Source organism: Balearica regulorum, chromosome 16 (genome assembly GCF_011004875.1).
Source record: "Balearica regulorum gibbericeps isolate bBalReg1 chromosome 16, bBalReg1.pri, whole genome shotgun sequence".
In the NCBI taxonomy this organism is placed as follows: Eukaryota; Metazoa; Chordata; class Aves; order Gruiformes; family Gruidae; genus Balearica; species Balearica regulorum.
Window position 1 is genome coordinate 1660678 of NC_046199.1, and position 17697 is coordinate 1678374.

Genomic DNA, 17697 nt, shown 5'->3' on the forward strand with positions numbered 1-17697 from the left:
TCGGCATAGAAAAGCATACTTTTGGGATTTGCTATAACAAAAATTATATTAACCGAGCCTTTGTGAACATCTGGGAAAGTTAGCTGAGTGAAAACCCAGTGGGAAGGTCTGCAGCAAGGAAGACTGCCCTCAGCAGAGAAGGATCAGTTTAGGGAACATTTGAACAAACTGGACACAGGCAAGTTCATGAGACCTGATGGGATGTATATCCATGAGCGCTGAGGGAGGTGGCCAATGTCACTGTAAAGCTGATCAAATTATCTTCGAAAGGTCACGGTGATCAGGAATGGTTCCTGGTAACAGGAAGAATGTAAATACCACTTCTCTCTTCAGGGAGGAGGATCAGGGTAACTATAAGGCTAGTCAGTCTCGGCCAGCTTTTTTCCCCTCCTTCCTGTCACCCTGTCATTCCTAAACAGAAATAAACACAAACTCACACAGTCATACCTCTTTTTGTTATCACCGCAGTAGTGGGACAAGAAAATGTTAAAGCTGTGGCTCCTGCAGAACCTTTCTCCGGACCATCTCCCACAGAGCACCACTGCCAACAGACCAGCAGCCTCACTGTCTCCCCGGGGCAGCATCCCCAGGACCATGAGCACTAGAAATTCAGGGATTTTTTTTTACCTGCAGTTTCTAACCAGTCACAATGGCAGCTGTGTCTGAAATCTCCTAAAGAATTTCCAATGCAATCAACAACGGCAGAAGAGGTGTCAGCAAAGAAACATACCTAAAGAACTTTGCTAGAAGGACAACTTCAGCCAACCCCTCACCCCCCAAAGAGGAGACAGACAATTTATTTGCACACAGAAGGAATAATGATGAGACTACCAGCTCTTTAAGTAGTTTTATAAAAGTATTTGACTTACTGAGATACTGTTACAGTTACCTGAGTATTTGAAATTACAATGCAAGGAAATTTCAACAATGAATTTCAGTACAGTATTTTACAATCCAGTGCTGCTGATCCCAGTTTATATAGGAGTTCACTAGAGCACATATACACAAACAGTGATTCTTGAAGAAAATTAAAAGACACCACAAAAAGGGGGCTGGAGATACCAATATAACAGAGAGAGTTGAGATTACAAATCCAGTGCAGCATGTAATAAAAATGCAAACAAAAAAATTAAGCTTTTTTTGTTTTACTTTTCTCAGAATAGTAAAAAAAAGCTTTGCTTTTTTTTTTTTTAACACAAGCAACTGGATTAAAAAAAAAACAACTTCCATACTAGATCAGATGAAGACATGACGCATTTACTGTGCATTTCATTAGTATATTAACATTTCCTGAGCTACCCAGAACAATAAGGCTTTGTTAATTCTCAGATCAGCGGCTCAGCATTTAATTTTCTCATATCATTCTCATAAGGCAAAATTCTAAATGAAAGTTATTTTAGTACTTGAAAATTAGGATCAATTGACAGTTGCATATGAATATACATTTGTGACATACTATGAATTTATGCAGCTCAGGCTGCTAAATCAGTTGAAGTAGTGGGAGACAAATTCATTAATCTCTGCTGAAAATTGTACAAGTCCAATTCACAATAACCTGTTACCTGGGATACCAAGATGCTGTGGACTCATCCACATGTTATTTTCACCAGATCCCCGTAAAGAACAGAAAAGTGCACCAGTGGCTTATATTAATTCCTTTTTATTTCTATACAGCATGCTGTAAAAAATTACTTTGTCAGCATTCACAATGCTGACAAAGTAAAATGCCTAAGTAATCTTAACCTCTGACTTCAGAAATATTGCCAATTTAACCCAGTAAAGTTGCTTTAACTTTTTTTTTTTTTAAAAATATATTTTGGCCAAATGCAATGTTTCACAGATTATTCCCCCCCCAATGAATTCTTTATCTGCAATATTTTAAAATCATATCTGGTGCAAGGGATATCCAGCCCCCTTTCCCCCATCCTAATACAGCAGAAAAGACATATAAACATGCCATTTAAATTAAAGAAAGAAAAATGGAATAAGTGGAATCCCAGACTGCAAAAATATATACAAGCATTTACCTTTTTCCTGAACTAAACATTTCAACCATAAAAATATTAAACAGCCATACCCTATAGAACTAGGGCTAAGGCTATTTCAATTATAACTATTTTTTATTTTAAAAATATAGGGCTGAAAGCCTTTTGGGTGATATTTATACATTAACAATATTTCTAGGTTCCCTACATGAATCATAAAGCATTATGCAGAACACAGACTATTTTTCATAGCTTAATCTTGCATTATCTTGCTTAATTTAATGTCTCTTGTAAATATGTTAGATAACTACATTTCATTGTAAGAATTAATATAAACAGAAAATATTTATAAGGCTTTTTTTTTTCCTCCTCATGAGCTGTATACAGTAATATATCCATCAAATGTGTTGAAGTTGGCAGGTTTTCCTCCTAGTAAAACCATGAAGTTGGGTTAGTTCTCACCGTCAATGAAATTGTAAGAGGGTCATTTCTGCATCATCAGAAACTCTTTTCCAGGCCTTTCTTAGAACATGCAGGACAAAAGAGCTATTCACTCTGAAGTCTAAGCATTCTGCCTTCCAAAAAAGCATGTATCACTTTGTATGACCTGAAAAACTCTTGAAGTCAGTTAAAAACTATACTTTCTTGGTTGTTCTTAGACAGAAAAATGGAATCAGTTTTTCCCTCTTATAGTTTTAACAGAAAGGACAGCAGGAAAGAAATATTCTTTTCAAGACTGAAGTTCAGTTTTACAGTTTCCCACTGTCCCGTTTCAGCTCCGACATCTAGAAGCCTCTTAAATACAACTCCTATCCCAATGCTTTGAGCTCCGGTTATGCTTTAATATGTGCTATTTCTAGTGTCATGTCTCTTACTATCACTAACAGCTCATCTCACTGAAGTTTGCTTTCCTCCCTTCAGATAGGGAAAGAGCTGACCATACCCAAAAAGTGCATTCAGTCTAAAGGAGCAGTAAAATGCAAAACATTATTGTAAACCAGAAGAGAATTGAATATCAACAGATTCTAAAAGGAAGTAAAAGATGTTATTAATCCAATAGGAACTCACTACAAAATTACTAGCTATAAGCAGCTTAGGGTGAATTAGCTTAGAAACCTCCCCCGAAACTTTAGTTTCAATCTTTATAGAACTATTTACCGATACTCCACCTTTTAAAAAAAAAATCATCTTTGATCTGTGTCTGAACTTTCTAACCCTCTTAGCCTTAGCCGGTATCGCAAATCAGTTCATCAGCAAAAATGGTAAGTATTATCATTTTCTGAATCCAGTTGTTTTGTACCTCTTCCTGAGAACCCAATAAAGTCTTCAGAGCAAACTGACTGCAACATGTAAGAATAACACTGAGAAAAATGTCCATTAACACTTTTGACAAGAAACATCAGTCTGCAAACAGGAATCTAAACGGAATCAGTGCAATCCCAGGTGGTCTTGTCTTTTGCAGAACAAGTGAAGTACCACAGTGTTAATTTTGATTTAAAAGTTAAATGTGTTACACAGAAAAAGATCGGAATTCTTCTGAGGGCAGACAGAAATGTTCCAACAACTTTGGGCGGGTGTTTATTTTGCTGAAATTAGCAGGATCAGGGAAAAAACAAAGCAAAGCGATGCCCTGGATTTGTGCCACAGTTTGACATCCCCTTAACAGCAGCCTGAGTCCAGCTGGCATGTGAGCAGACTCCAGACGGGGAAAAAAAACAGTCTGGCCACACTTGAGTTAGAAAAAAGAGCTTAAGCGATGAATTTGCCCATGGTACGCAGAAGATGGTTACAAGCTGGCTCTAATAACACTGCTGTAAAGAGGCTTATGATGATGCTGCAGCATTGCAGCTACCAATGAACTTCCCACTGCATCAGTAGCAAAAAATGCTACTAAAAAGGAAAGACAAAACTATTGTTAAAAATCTGTCAGTCATTAAGGACACATTCTAATTAATGAATGGTAAAACAAAGCAGAGCCCAAAGCTGTATTAAACCTCTACTTAGGTCATAATTCGTTTGTAGCCATATCTGATTGCTCATTTGATTTCTGAAAGTGCTCAATAGAAATCCAGAGTTAATGTGGATAAAATCTCAGGATAACATCCATTTACTTACACATTAGTATTGTTAAATAAATCCAAGTCAAGTCTACTTTACAATGAAGTGTGCAACAAGAAGTGAAGAACATACATCGTGTTGAGTTCACATTCTTCAAGGTGCAAATTTTACCTATTCTTGCCCAAATCCTTCTGTTTCTTCAATTGCGAACAACAGCTTTTCCTTCAACTGCTCATAATTCTTATAAGGTGGAAGGTCTAAGCGATTGAAACTGAAAACAAAGAAAAAAATTAAGTACTGAAAAATAATTAAACCATCACAAAAAAAAAATCCATTATGAATACAGGTAATGAAACTTTTTGCTGTGTAGATGGATACCTGGATTTATACTGTGTGAAAAACTGATAACTAAACATAAACTTATATATTTCTGAGAGTGAAAGCTGGAGTTCAAGTGCTTGAACAGTGATAGTTTTCCAGAAATGCAGTGTACCTGGTAAGAAATTTCACTAACTTTTCCTAGTTAGTTAGCTAGAGTAATCATTCACATTTGAAATTTTAAATTTGTGTGTTTTTACTAACCACTAATACACCTGAGGAACTGAGTAGAAGCTACCTTTTCTCTAGGGAACAGGGAATGGGAATGTGGCTACTATCAAGATGGAGTGTAGTGATAACAAAAGATCAATCTCAATCTCTTTAGACAGCACTGTTTATTACTTTACATTTTCAGTAATACACAAATCCATGGAATTTACAATAGAATCTACTCCACGCCAAAAGTTTTTTCAGAAGTTCAGCTATTATTCAACAACAAAGTTTATTGGTATAACTTGGTCTTTGCTTTCACACAGTCTCAAGCATTTAAGTATATTACACATTTACTAAAATCTCCAAGTAGATTCTTGTCAGCAAAACCAGAACAACAGTAATATTTTGATACTCACCAGGTATGACTTCTAGGTAACCAGTTCTCCTTTCCAACTTTTTCAATACAAAATTTTTGGGGTCCGTTGCTCCCTGTAACAAATTCAGATAAACAAGGCATAGGTATAGCTACCTTTGTATCTGTAGGCAATACATTACAACTGAAGTATGAAAGGCTTAGACACAAAACAATACCATTCCTCACACAGAAAAAAAGACATCTGTCTTTCACGATATAACTCTGTCTAGATCAAAGTATGCATGTGGCGAAATGCATAAATTTGAGGTGATTTTGAAACTCAATACCAAAGGTGTAAACATTCCCTCCATCTCTTTTTCCATCATAGCTTAAGTATACGCAGGACTTAGAAAATAGCATTCAATATAAAATTCATTAGAAATGTCCATAAACATATAACTTGGTTCTTTAAAAAAAAAAAAAATCTAATGCATTAGAGGGATTATCAAATGCATACCCATGAGGTCAGCAAATCCTCCCACTGGTAATCTGCATGTTCCAGTAACAAACTGCAAGAGTCTCATTCTCTTCTCATTATCTATTTCTTTCACAAACTGAAAATAATAATGCAAATAAATATTTAGGTATAGATTTGATATTCAGATTTTCACATCATTGTCCACAGAGTAACAAATTACATGACTGTTACGAATAGCTGGATTAGCAGTAGCAATTTATATTCACACGCTACGGATCTGTTCAATAATTCTGAGTATTGTTTACTAAGCTGTAGATGTGCTCTGTAACTTCTGTTGGTCTGAGAATAAAACAAAGTCTACAAACCTGCCAGAACCACACTATCTGTCTGTTGGTCCTGGTATAGTGCCGGTAGATGGTATGTCTCTGCCAGTCATTCAAATCTATTTCTTGCATTCCACATAGAAGCACCTTTCGGAGAGAAAAAGGGAAATAAACATGCTAGTACAAGTTATGACTTTCCTTCTATGCCTTCCCACATAGCAAAACAGAACATCAACTGCACCCATACTTAGAAGCATCTGCAATGACAGTATACTTGTTTTTACTTTTCAACTTTATCCCAAGCTTCTACAACAAAGAGCGATGACTGCTCATGAAGTGTATTTGGAGGCCACAAAATAGGAAGCATCTCTGTCATGAAAAAAAGAATAATTGCTTGCATTTAGACATTCAAACCAGGAACAGTTTATCATCGCCCAGCCATACAATTCTCCACTAGGAATAGGATGTTTTGGTTTTATCTTTTTAAATTGAACAGATGCTTCAGAAAGTGTAACTTTTGAGATACCATAACCATCCAGAACCTGGTCCAGTCTATATGCAATCATTCATTGCATATCTGGTTTTATCTCCCTTTCTGTCAAGTTATTCATTCTTTGAACACAGGCAAATCAAATTACTGATGATTACAAAAGGATTTCGGTAAGAAGTTTTGCTTGGCAGAATCTTAGCCTTTAGAAACACATCAGTAAGCTGCAAAGAGGAAAGTTGGGGGGAAACACACTCATCAAATACTACTCCATAAAGTTTCCCTCATATGCCCTATAAAACAGAGCTGTCAGCCTTAGTGACTTCTGCTCTTCAGACATAATGACTGGAGTTTAAGTATTTTATGTGTAACAACCTGGACCTAGCAATAGCCAAACAATCCTTTACCTCCAGTTCCTTAGCATCAAAATACTGCAAATACTGTTGTGGCAGAATTTCATTGAAGCCTTCAAAGAAAGCCTGTGTCTGCTCCTCAACACCTCGGGAAAGTCTCCATTCTGCTACTAGTCTGTAAAAGAAAATACAGAAAGATAGTCTAAATGGCTTGTGCTAACCCAGGTCCACATCTTTGTTAGCTTACAGTTCACCTCAAAATAGGCTAAGTTTAAAAAAAAAAAAAAAAAAAAGGAAAGTCTGGAAAGTTCTGGGGATAGAGCATTGTACAATTTTATTAGTAACCTGTACTCTGTGCAAATTATTTTGTTTTTTCTTTAAGTTAAAACCCTATGTTTTCAGCCATTCTACTATGGAAAGTATTTTAGACTCAAAGCCAAGGCAGCATCTATTGACTGATTATATTAATGAGAGCACAGCAGTCCCTAGGCATTTGAAGAAAGAAAAAAATGCAGAGCTGTATTTGTCTAATATTCTCCCCAGAAATCTCAGTCATTATCCATTAGAAGGTAAAAACTAGGTCAAGTGGTACTGGTGAAGATAAGTAGGACTGCTAGCTTACCAAGAAATGACTGTGTCCATTTGGAAAGTTCCATATTTGTTTCTGTTAATCATGAAACTTTGCTCTGTGGCAGAAACTCCACTCTCTATTAATAAAAGGGTGAAAAGCAGGCAGGAGACCCGAAGAATCTGAACCCATGGAGAAGCAGATACTATGCTGAATTCAAGCCTAACCTGTCAGGAGAACTGGAGTCTAAAGGAGAGATGGCTATTTTCTGGTTTCAATCCTAGAAACTTTGGGGACTTAAAGCAGGACTCAGAGTAAGACAAAAGAATGTGAGTCCAACTGGAATGTGAGCTCTTCCTGGGTTCCTAGGAACTAGAAGAGAATGGTTTTCTGCAGATCCTCCTTATTTTCGCCTCCAATATTAATACTTTGCAAAACTGCAAAATGCCAATATGTTTCTTCTGCAAATACTACCTTTTCTGTGAATCACTGAAATGTCTTCAGATTACTCATGTGATGAAAACAAAATCCACTCCCCTCTCTCTCTCACTGCTTCCCGTGAAAGACGCCTTCACAGAACACATCGTAAGAGAGGAAAATTCTACTGGGATTCAGTTTATTTTGTGCCTGCAATCTGTAACTTCCCCCCCCCCCCCAGCACATCCTCCAAGCTTATATGTTGAAGATCACACCTCAAAGCAGAGCTTATGCACTGCTGCACATCGAGGAAGAAGGGCTATTTCAGGACAAAGCAGGTCACTGTTCACATTTTTATGCTTTAATTGCTCTTAGGCTCTTTCCCTCTTAACCTATAGCTTTAAAACATTCTGGTACTGCAAACAAAATCCTTCATGCATGACAATACAACTTAAGACATCATTCATAACACTGTCCTGTTACAAATGCCAAGGCCTAAATATACTATAAGACCAGTTCAGATAAAACTAGTAGTGATTCCAAGTATCTTTAAAAAATAACAAACATCACAAAAGCATCCAAAAACGTTCTTAAGTTTAAAAAACCCCCATACATAAATGGCTGGGTGGAATATCAGCAGGCTATGAAGCAGTATGATTCTAATAATAAACACATGCAACAATTTCATGCAATACCTGCCATTCACATTTGTTGTCATGTTGTTCTGCTAAACTAAAATATCTCTAGGAAAAAAAGTGGACCTTCTACAAACTGTAATCTTTGGGAAAAGTGGATTGTAAAAATCTATTTCTATCAATATTCTTCTTTCAAATATGATATCCAAACAATTGCCACTTGTTGCCAGCATCAGCAATTACTCAGAGACAGAACTTCAACAGTGCTTCAGATAACATTGTTTGACAATCTTTTCTTGCTAGAACTAAAGAAAGAAAATGACAGAGATAAGAGTATTTTAAAATCTTCATGTATTCTTACCTAATGTATTCTTCTTTGTTTTCTTCTGTGACCAGAATGTTGCTACCATTTGGCTTCAAATCATGACTTTTGATTTCACCTAGAATTTCTTTGTCAACTGAGAAAAACATTTCCAGGCCACATTCTTCAATATTATTCTCTCTGTAAGGAAAAAAATATCATTTTAAGTAACTGTATAAAGACCTTTTACTCAGTAGAGGAGATGGGTATGAAGAACCTTAAGAAAAAGGGGTTGGAACTAAATAATCAAGATACAGAAATGTTCCTTACACAATAATTATGGTTTTCCAAGAAGTACTGACTCATTTTACCAATGTGCATACATGAATTCTACTGCTGATCAGAAGTTTTTAATCACTAGTACCCTTAAATTTACCAATCGCAAGGCTGACAAACTACCTGCTGACTATGATCTGCAGAATGTCTATGGAATACAGAAACTTCTCAAGTAATGACATTTTTGTATTTCATTGCATGATTGCTTCTTCTAACAGGTAATGTAAGGACTGCATTAAACTGTCGCTGTCACTTTGTCAGATAATAAGAAGCAACTAAGAAAGACTTTGCATGCTTAATGAATTATCTTCAACTCCAGTGTATTTATGGGACTATCTTGTAAGTATATACTAAAACAAGCCCCTAAGTTAACAAAGTACAAATACTCCCGCTAAAGAGGAATTCTTTTAGAAATTTCAGCATGGGAAGAATCTGTAGCCAACAAACATTGCTCAAATAAACTCTATTCTCTTTATAAGTGTTAATAGCCAGGAGAACAACATGGTAATTTATATGTGATGTGCACTTCTGTAAAGTGAAGAATCACTTGCATATGTAGAGGTTTTGATGACCATTTCCCCCCCCCCAAATAAAGTGTAAAATCAAGATATTTGTCCTGAACTGTAACACAGATATGTCAGTCTTGAAAATATCACGGTGGTTTATCTAGCACTGTGACACAGTAGTGCTTCTGAACTTGATCTTTTCAAAAACACATGCTATTGCATGAAATCTCAGATGACAAGGGAGGGTTTCAGATGGATGGATGATGAAATAAAATCACCTCTTCCTTTTAAAACAAAAGATACCTGCTCTAGCTCAGTTTGAGCCAAGAGGTTTGACTACATGACTCTAGAGGTCCTTTTCAAAACTAAATGATTCTGTGAAATTTTCACAATTGAGGGAACAAGGAAAATGGCCACCCAACAGAAGAAGCACCAAGAAATTCAAAACTACTGAAAGCTGCCTGGAAAGTTATAACATTTACTTGTTTGGTGAGGAACAAAATTATGTCCACCCCGACAGACATGACTTATTTCACCTACAAATTTGCAGTCATTTCCTTAGAGGATAACTTCATCCCATCCCTGGAAGTGTTAAGGCCAGGTTGGATGGGGCTTTGGGCAACTTGGGCTAGTGGCGGGTGTCCCTGCCCATGGCAGGGGTGGGACTGGATGGGCTGTGAGGTTCCTTCTGATCCAAACTGTTCTATCATTCTATGATTCATCAGCATTACAGATAAGGAGGCTCAACTACACTAAACATGAATTTTGGGTCTCTGTACTTAAGAAGTCAATGTGCACCCCTCAGACGTCTGAAGGTTTTTCTCTAGAATTTTCATATCCTTAAGTGTTTTTTTTAAAGGGGCAAAGCCTTTCGTGGACTTCAACCTAGAAGATTTCTTTATCACTACAGAAATTGCTACTGCTATTTGGGTCATACTTGCTCTAGAGACAGTCTTCAGAAAAGTTCTTGTTACAGCTTTAAGCTTCCCTATCACTTTCTTCTATGGTAACAAAAAAAAAACTCCAAACAAACAAAAAAACCCCAAACACTGAGTGCAGATTAATAAAAGCATATGTACCCTGCACAGTTTAGTCGTTTGAAACCCTCATATACAGTGAGATGTAAGAGTTGGTCTTGACAGTAAGTTCTGAGTTTCCTACTTCCTCACTACAGATGCAGGCTTCTCCTGTCTTTGACAAAATCTTTCATTAGGGACTGCTGGTACCCAAGAATTCAGTCTTGGAAGTTTCACAACAACAATCCACTGGGTGGTATCTTGCAACACTGGATACTTTGAATTAAAATGATGGGGAAAAGTAGTCTGTGATGTCTATGACAAGTCCCCATTTATTGCTGTAGACAAGCAGCCTGATATTGACATCCAGAAGCCTCTGTGCTCTTTTAGACCATTATAAATTACATATGCACCAAAAGAACCATACAGAATAAATGTAACACACTCGAGCAGCTCTGAAAGACCTGCAATTATTGGGTGTTATAAAGAAACCCCATCCTTGAAATGTGAAAAGCGGCCAGCTTATCTGCACTACACACACAAATGCAGAGATGCAACTATGTCTACAGAATAATGGCTTAAAACAACAGCCATTTAGTCTAGACTTTCCACAAAATATTAATGGGTTAATACTGTTCATAAGGTAAACATTGTTATATGTGCGACTTGTTAGAATTTAGTCAGAAGATCATTCACCAGTAATAGCTTCCCCCACGATTTAATGCAAATTTCTTCCCTATAGCTTGCATTTTTCAGTATCATATTTGCTTGGTCTCTAAAACTCAGTAAGTCACAAGATGTCTCTTTCTTTGAAAAAATATATGTAACTTTTCTGACTACAAAACAGGTAACAGGATTCCTTAATTACAGAAATCAGGACTTAAAGCTTCGAGACTTTTTTTCCCTTTCAGGTCTCAGTTTCACAGCATCTTTACTCAAACAGCAACTATTTTAAGTTTTCCTAATGGAATTTTAACTCACTACACCTTTTAGCAGCGCATACATTGAGTATGGAACGCACTACTCTTTGAAAACAATATCAAAATTCTTATCTCAATTTGTAAACATCTCATAAAGGTGCTTTCCCCCCTCCTCATTATTGATGGTAATGTTTCCAAGATTCACCACTACGGCAGATTACAATCTTGTCTGTAACATTTATTGCTGCATTTTAAAAACCAATCCCCACACCTTTTATAAATTTCTCAAAGCATTTTTAAAACTATTCTGGCTTTGTATGATTCTTAAGCAAAATGTTTTCTCTGTAGTCACATAAAAAAGACTAATTTTTCTGCTAAATTGTTTTTACTATAGCAGAAGCAAAAAAATTTTAATTGAATTTGTCTGTCTTTCCCTTCTTTAAACTGTTGTGAAAAGAAAATTGCCTGTGTTAATGAAACACATGGTGCACATCAATCATGGACTACAACATCCCGGAGTCCTGATATTATAAAATATGTACAAAATTACAATGCTTTAGATCTAAGGGGGTTTTTTAATTATTTCTTAAAATATTTTTAACACATAATTCCAAAATAATTATGGTCTACAAACTCCAGATCCTTTTTACTTGCTGCTCTCTGGAGAGGAATCTGCAAAGGAGCAGAGGAGGAGGACTCAAAAGGAGTATGAATGTAGAATAGACAGATGACTGACAATGCATACATGGAAGGCTATATGTAGGAATGGTCTTGAATCATTCAGCTTGGAGCAAAAAAAACTAAGAGCAGCTAGAAAAATGCATGAGCATTAACTTCTTTAAAGCATTACATCTTCAATATTAACGTTGAAGTCAAATTTCAGGTATGACTAACAGAAGAATTATGCAGTAGTAAATATTAAACTACATTTGTTAACGTCACATTATTGTAGCACTAAATTTTTTCAAGTTTTCTAACTAAACCAGGTACTAGAGAAACATTGAGTGGCTTTTTTCTGATTTCTTTTAATCAGTTATCTGAAAAGTTTCAGTGCAATTTACTCGAGCCATTTTATTTGTAACAGTGTTCAAGACTGCCACATCTGTATAATGTCTAGCTAGATTTATTAAAAAATAGCAAAAACGGAATGCAAGATGCTGTGCAGAATATTCAACAAACCAGAAAGGCTTTTGCATTATCAAACTATTATATGTACCTAAAATTACAGTAAAAATTCCAGTACTGCTCTGCAATTGATGCATTATACTTTCCAGTGGGATTTTTAGTAATAAATCCACACCTACTTCCTGGCAGAAGTGAAAATCAAAACATTGTATGGCTATTTCAAGAACAAAATCAAGTCAAACTCACTTTACCCAGATGAGAGAGTTGTAAAACTCTGGGTCAACAGATTCTAAATCCTTGAGTCCTACTGGCTTGTTTAGGATACGTTTATAGAACGGCAGAGAGAAACCAGTGTCAATGAATTTCCCATGGAACAAAGCCTGAAGAACATGAAAACAGACAAAATAATGTAAAGGACGATTGCATACTTAATATGACAACATTCTGTACTCTGTACCGATGAAATTTCACAGCCAAAGAATTAAAACAACACAGAATATCATGACTGCTAATATGCTGAATTAACTTATACCAACAGTAGTTATATCCAAACACCTCATCATAGTTTCAGCTCAAAAAATAATTGTTTAATTATCCATCTGATGGTACAATATTTATTGATAGGAAAATTGCATGAGAGAACCGCTGTCTACTTTTGAACTTACCATGGCAATGAATCTTCCAATAAATCGGAAGTATTTCAGATGGTCTGGATTAATATAAGAGGCTGGGTTTATCTGTAAGCAGTAGTTATCTTTCCCTGCATATTCAAATAGGCAATACATTGGGTTCAAAACTTCATGTGACAATAGAAAGAACCATTCCCTGAAATCACACAAACAATAAAAACACATTTCAAAATAAATTAAATTAGAAATTACTTTAGCTAACTCATGTTAACTTAGGAACTTGTTGGCACATAAGTAGTCAATCTGACTTCTTTACCAGAAAGTATGCTAGACCAAATTGAAAACAAATTGAAACTAACACAAATTATCAATTAATACGAAAAGTTACAATGATATATGACTGTCAGTGGTTTGGATAAAAAAACATCCTTATGTAAATGAGCAGATTAAAAGTCTAATGCTGATTTAAACTTTATAGAGTTTTAGGGAATGCTAATTAATACATGCATTTCTCAGTTACATGCCAGTAAAGACTTTTGACTTGAAAGTAGATTTCTATTCACTTTTTCAATAAACTTCTACTTTGATATTAATGGTTGTGCCAAAGGCTTACTACAGTTCAGTAAACTGTGCATCTCTTTAATCACTGAGACGATTAAAGTATTCCTAATGCGAACTGAAAATAATTTTTTACAGTTTTAAGACACGTATACATCTTAAGCAACTGTCTTCCTCAGCTATTCTGAGGAAAGATAAGGAATAAACTTCACTAATATTTTGAAAGCACTACAGTTTAAATAACTACTTTGGGAAAATCTTCACACCAACAACTTGCTGGAGATGATATTATTTACCATTTCAGTTTAGTTTACCTTGCAACACCACCATAATCTAAGCCTTCTTCACCAGGGAAAATAACCCATAAACGTCTCCGTAAATCCTGAGGGCTGAAGCTCATTATCTTAGTAAAAGAAAAACAATCAAATCTTTGTAAGAAAACAGCTATAAGCACTGGCTAGACTTACTACTATTTGCTATCAAGCAATATAGCATTTAAATAATCCAGACCATAAAATGAACTATGAATACGTGAAGTACCTTCTTATGGAATGTTCATGGAATTTGAAGTGTTAGTGTAAACGTATTTCCATAGATTAAAAAGTGAAAGATGTAAAAGAAATAATTCTGAAATTAAAGACTAGGGATACTTAGGCCAGCAACCTAGCCAGTAAATAACAGGCCCAAAGTGAGTAAATTTGGTATTTGTTAAATACCATACTGAATGGTATCCTAGTTACAAGTAATGAAGAGTCATGAATCAAGGACTTAAATAAATTAGAAACAAACCAACAATAAACATACATTATATATATTTTTTTAATTTTACAGCTTCATCTCCTAAAGAGGATAACAAAAATCTAGCTGGTTTGTTTTTTAAAAGTTAGGAAGAATCACAGATGCTAAGGAACTTTACTAATGCTGGTTTTAATACAATGACCAAATTTGTAATTACACTGATTTGGTCAATTGTCAGAGAATTTCACATAACACTTTTGTGTGTCCAAGAACCTTAAGTTTTGTTTGCAATGAAGGCACAGAATTTGGGTCAAGATTTGCATTTTAAAGTCTCTCCTATATGTCTGTAGTAATCATCGCAAAAAATTTTATAACCCCAACAGAGATATCTGCAAATGATGAATGACTAACAAGTATAAAAATTAACTCAGGTCTTTGCAATTTGTCATCTAAATTATTGATAAGGCACCCTGCTTCCCTAAGGAAACCTAGGTTTGTGTAATTATGTCAACATAATTACATAATCTCTCTCTTGATTCTTTCCAGTACAATATAATTTTATTACCTCTATGGTTACTGTAAAAGGACCAAGTGCAGTTTTAGAAATAGGCTGGAGCTAACTTTCAGTTGCAGGATTTATTTTGTCCCCTTCTAATCCCTTTTATTTGAAGACATCACTGTTCCAAAAGAAAAGACTAGCCAACTGCACTATTTGTTGCTTCTGCTAAGCCATTTTACAATACTTTGAACAAGAAAGCAATAATCCTTATTTAAGAACATATTTTTCTCAACATACTATTCTACTTGTTCAAATTTCCTGGCTTGACACATCTGTGATAATTCCTACAAGAAACGAAGTCTGAAGACATATAGGAAAAAAAAATTCAGCTAGGCACAGAGGAAGCTAAAAGTTCCTATCTTCTTGGACAAGGTCTGCATTTTCTTAAGTTACTTTTAAGTCAGAAAAATACAGAGGGGGCTAAGAAGAGTATCTGCCAAGAGGAGTTGTTCCATGCACTTCCAATGCTCTTATTAAACTGACAAAGAGCTGCTTTTCGCTTCAATTTAACAAGAAATGGGAGTGATTTATTGCCACAACGAACATTCAAAAGTGAAAGTCCAAAGCCCTTGAAAATATTGTACAGGAGCAAAATTTAACCATGGTTTAGATCTAGACATTAATAAGAATTTTGTTACTAATAATCTAAATAGAATTAATAATTTTTGTTTTCTTTTAACCATTCCATTACTCTATTTAAAGACCCATAACACCCAGACTAAGATCAGCTTAATCTATTTTGGTACATAGCCCATACTTATATAACACACTGCTAGGAAAAATGTGCCAACAAACATAAGCACAGTATGAAAACTTCCTGAGAATGGGTAGCTGCTCTGCCACAGCACTCCCCTCAAAATTAACTTAGATTTTAAAGAATTCTGAGGAAAAATAAAAAAAAAATTAAAAAATTACCTTCTCTGTTAGATGACACAGTCTTTACAGCCAGAACTTCACATTTGAGCATGATCTTTTAATATATAAGTATGATTCTATCCTAACTATTAAACTAGTATTTTTGGTTAGTCTCACTTAAAATAACATTAGCAAGATGTCAAAGGATCAGGAATGACATGTGACAATAAACGTAATCAACTCAACTCTTCATGCCCACAACTAACATGTTTTAATACAATACCTGTTGAAATGAGTCCTCGAATAATGTTTTTCTGCTTGCTGTAATCTTTATGTGTTGTGGCATTACCAGTTGCTGAAATGAAATTTAGAGGTGAAGTGCACAATCACTTAGAGTTTCTGATACTGAGTTCAGACTGTTAATTGTTGTATATATTTTTTAAGAGGTACAGTTGAATTCCACTAATCCATAAAAAACAAACCCAGTAATCAAGAAATTTGAATTGTAATTTACTCCAAGAACAAATTGCTTCCAATATCGATACCTACAGGGAGATATACGTGCCTCCAGATCCTGCTTAGACCAGGTTCAAATAACATAATCTAAGTCAGCAAGGCTTTCTACCCCAGAATTCAACACAAAATTAGAAAATTTAGGTTATCCTGCACAGAATTCAAAGTGAAAAATTAGTGTCTCTACTATTTTTCAAAGGATAATTCATCGACTTTTGAAAACTGGAACATTTAAACCCAACACTTTTTCCTAAACACCAAGTTATCTAATCTTTTGATATACATAGAGTTTAGAGGACTGAGACTGACACACTGGAATTTGGTATTATGCTAGAGCACACTAACGTGCAACACAGTATATTCTTCAATGTTTAGACATGCATGTTCTGTGTCAAATGCCCTGCATTTTCTTCCAGAAGTTTGTATTTGTGCAGGAAGTAGATCTTGTATTAACTATAAAAATACTGTGCCTCCATATATTCCTTTATTAACAGCAGAAAGAAAACACTATTCTGAAACCCACCACTTTGGAAAAAAACCTAGCTAAATTTATGTTTTCCTTTATTCTAAGAAGTTTTAAAGCCATAGCTTACCTAGCTTTAAAGCTTACATGAGTTTATACAAGTCCTGTATTTACTCCCTCCTAATTTAACTCACTTTTAACCTTAAAGTAGGTTGATTACCTTTCCTTGCAAAGCATTGAAGAGTTCATTTAAAGCATGTAGGCAAAACCCCAAAATGCAAACAAATATTCCCAAGAAATGAATCCGTACCTGACACCAGAATCTGAAATAATGGACCTTTGCCTTGAAATCACGCACATAAGCTATCTGGGGTCCATTGGCTCTGGAACCAAAAGGAGAAAAACAAATTAATTTCAAAAGTGGTTTTGTAATTTAAGTAAAAGCCTACAAATGTATTAGTTATATAGTTGTATGGTTTTGTTGGCTATCTAGTTGAAGCTTCTTATTCACATTTTTTGATTTTGGGACGTAATTTTCTAGTTTTTAAACTAAAAAAAAGTCTTCCTTTGTAAACCATGGAGTGCATACACAGTACTTTTTAACCAGTATCTGATTCTTAACTGTAAAAAAGATTCTAACAATAAGGATGGTATGACATTCAGTTAATTTCAGTTGGGAGTTAAATTCTGGTTTTAACTCCATTCTGGTCCCTAAAAATAAAAGAAAGAAAGCATTGAGTGCAGTTTTAAAAAGACAGACTTGTACGTGGAAAGAAGGGATCTGGTCATCAACAGCACTGATGAAGCTCCTCCATTACCCTCAAATCTTATATACTATTTGGCAAGAAGGATTCTAAAGTGTTAGACACTTTCTTCTGCCTTCTTCAGGGACAGTTATCAGTGGATTAAAAAACCCAGAAAATTAGGAAGCATTATTACATGTAAAACTTTCCGTATAAGAAGGTACAAAGAGGAAAAAAACCCTTTC

General features: G+C 35.3%; 1 protein-coding gene across 1 annotated transcript; it reads right to left on the reverse strand.

Moving 5' to 3' along the window:
* Window positions 1-828: 828 nt before the first annotated feature.
* Window positions 829-17155, reverse strand: LOC142604158 (E3 ubiquitin-protein ligase Itchy). Its single transcript, XM_075768886.1, has 11 exons — window positions 17020-17155; window positions 16017-16088; window positions 13896-13984; window positions 13060-13219; window positions 12641-12774; window positions 8552-8692; window positions 6625-6745; window positions 5773-5877; window positions 5447-5543; window positions 4991-5063; window positions 829-4314 (listed from the first exon to the last, which is right to left on the reverse strand). Exons 2-11 carry the CDS (start codon window positions 16077-16079, stop codon window positions 4215-4217), a joined length of 1083 nt encoding a protein of 360 aa, XP_075625001.1. The 5' UTR covers window positions 16080-16088; window positions 17020-17155; the 3' UTR covers window positions 829-4214.
* Between the last annotated feature and the right edge of the window lie 542 nt (window positions 17156-17697).

What these genes read in the sequence shown, in the direction of transcription:
- LOC142604158 (XM_075768886.1), bottom strand. Translation starts at nt 16,079, where the DNA reads ATGCCACAACACATAAAGATTACAGCAAGCAGAAAAACATTATTCGAG. An exon ending in GATTATGGTGGTGTTGCAAG is followed by an intron (nt 13,220 to 13,895) that starts GTAAACTAAACT and finishes GTGTGATTTCAG; the next exon opens with GGAATGGTTCTTTCTATTGT. An exon ending in TTGGAAGATTCATTGCCATG is followed by an intron (nt 12,775 to 13,059) that starts GTAAGTTCAAAA and finishes CATGTTCTTCAG; the next exon opens with GCTTTGTTCCATGGGAAATT.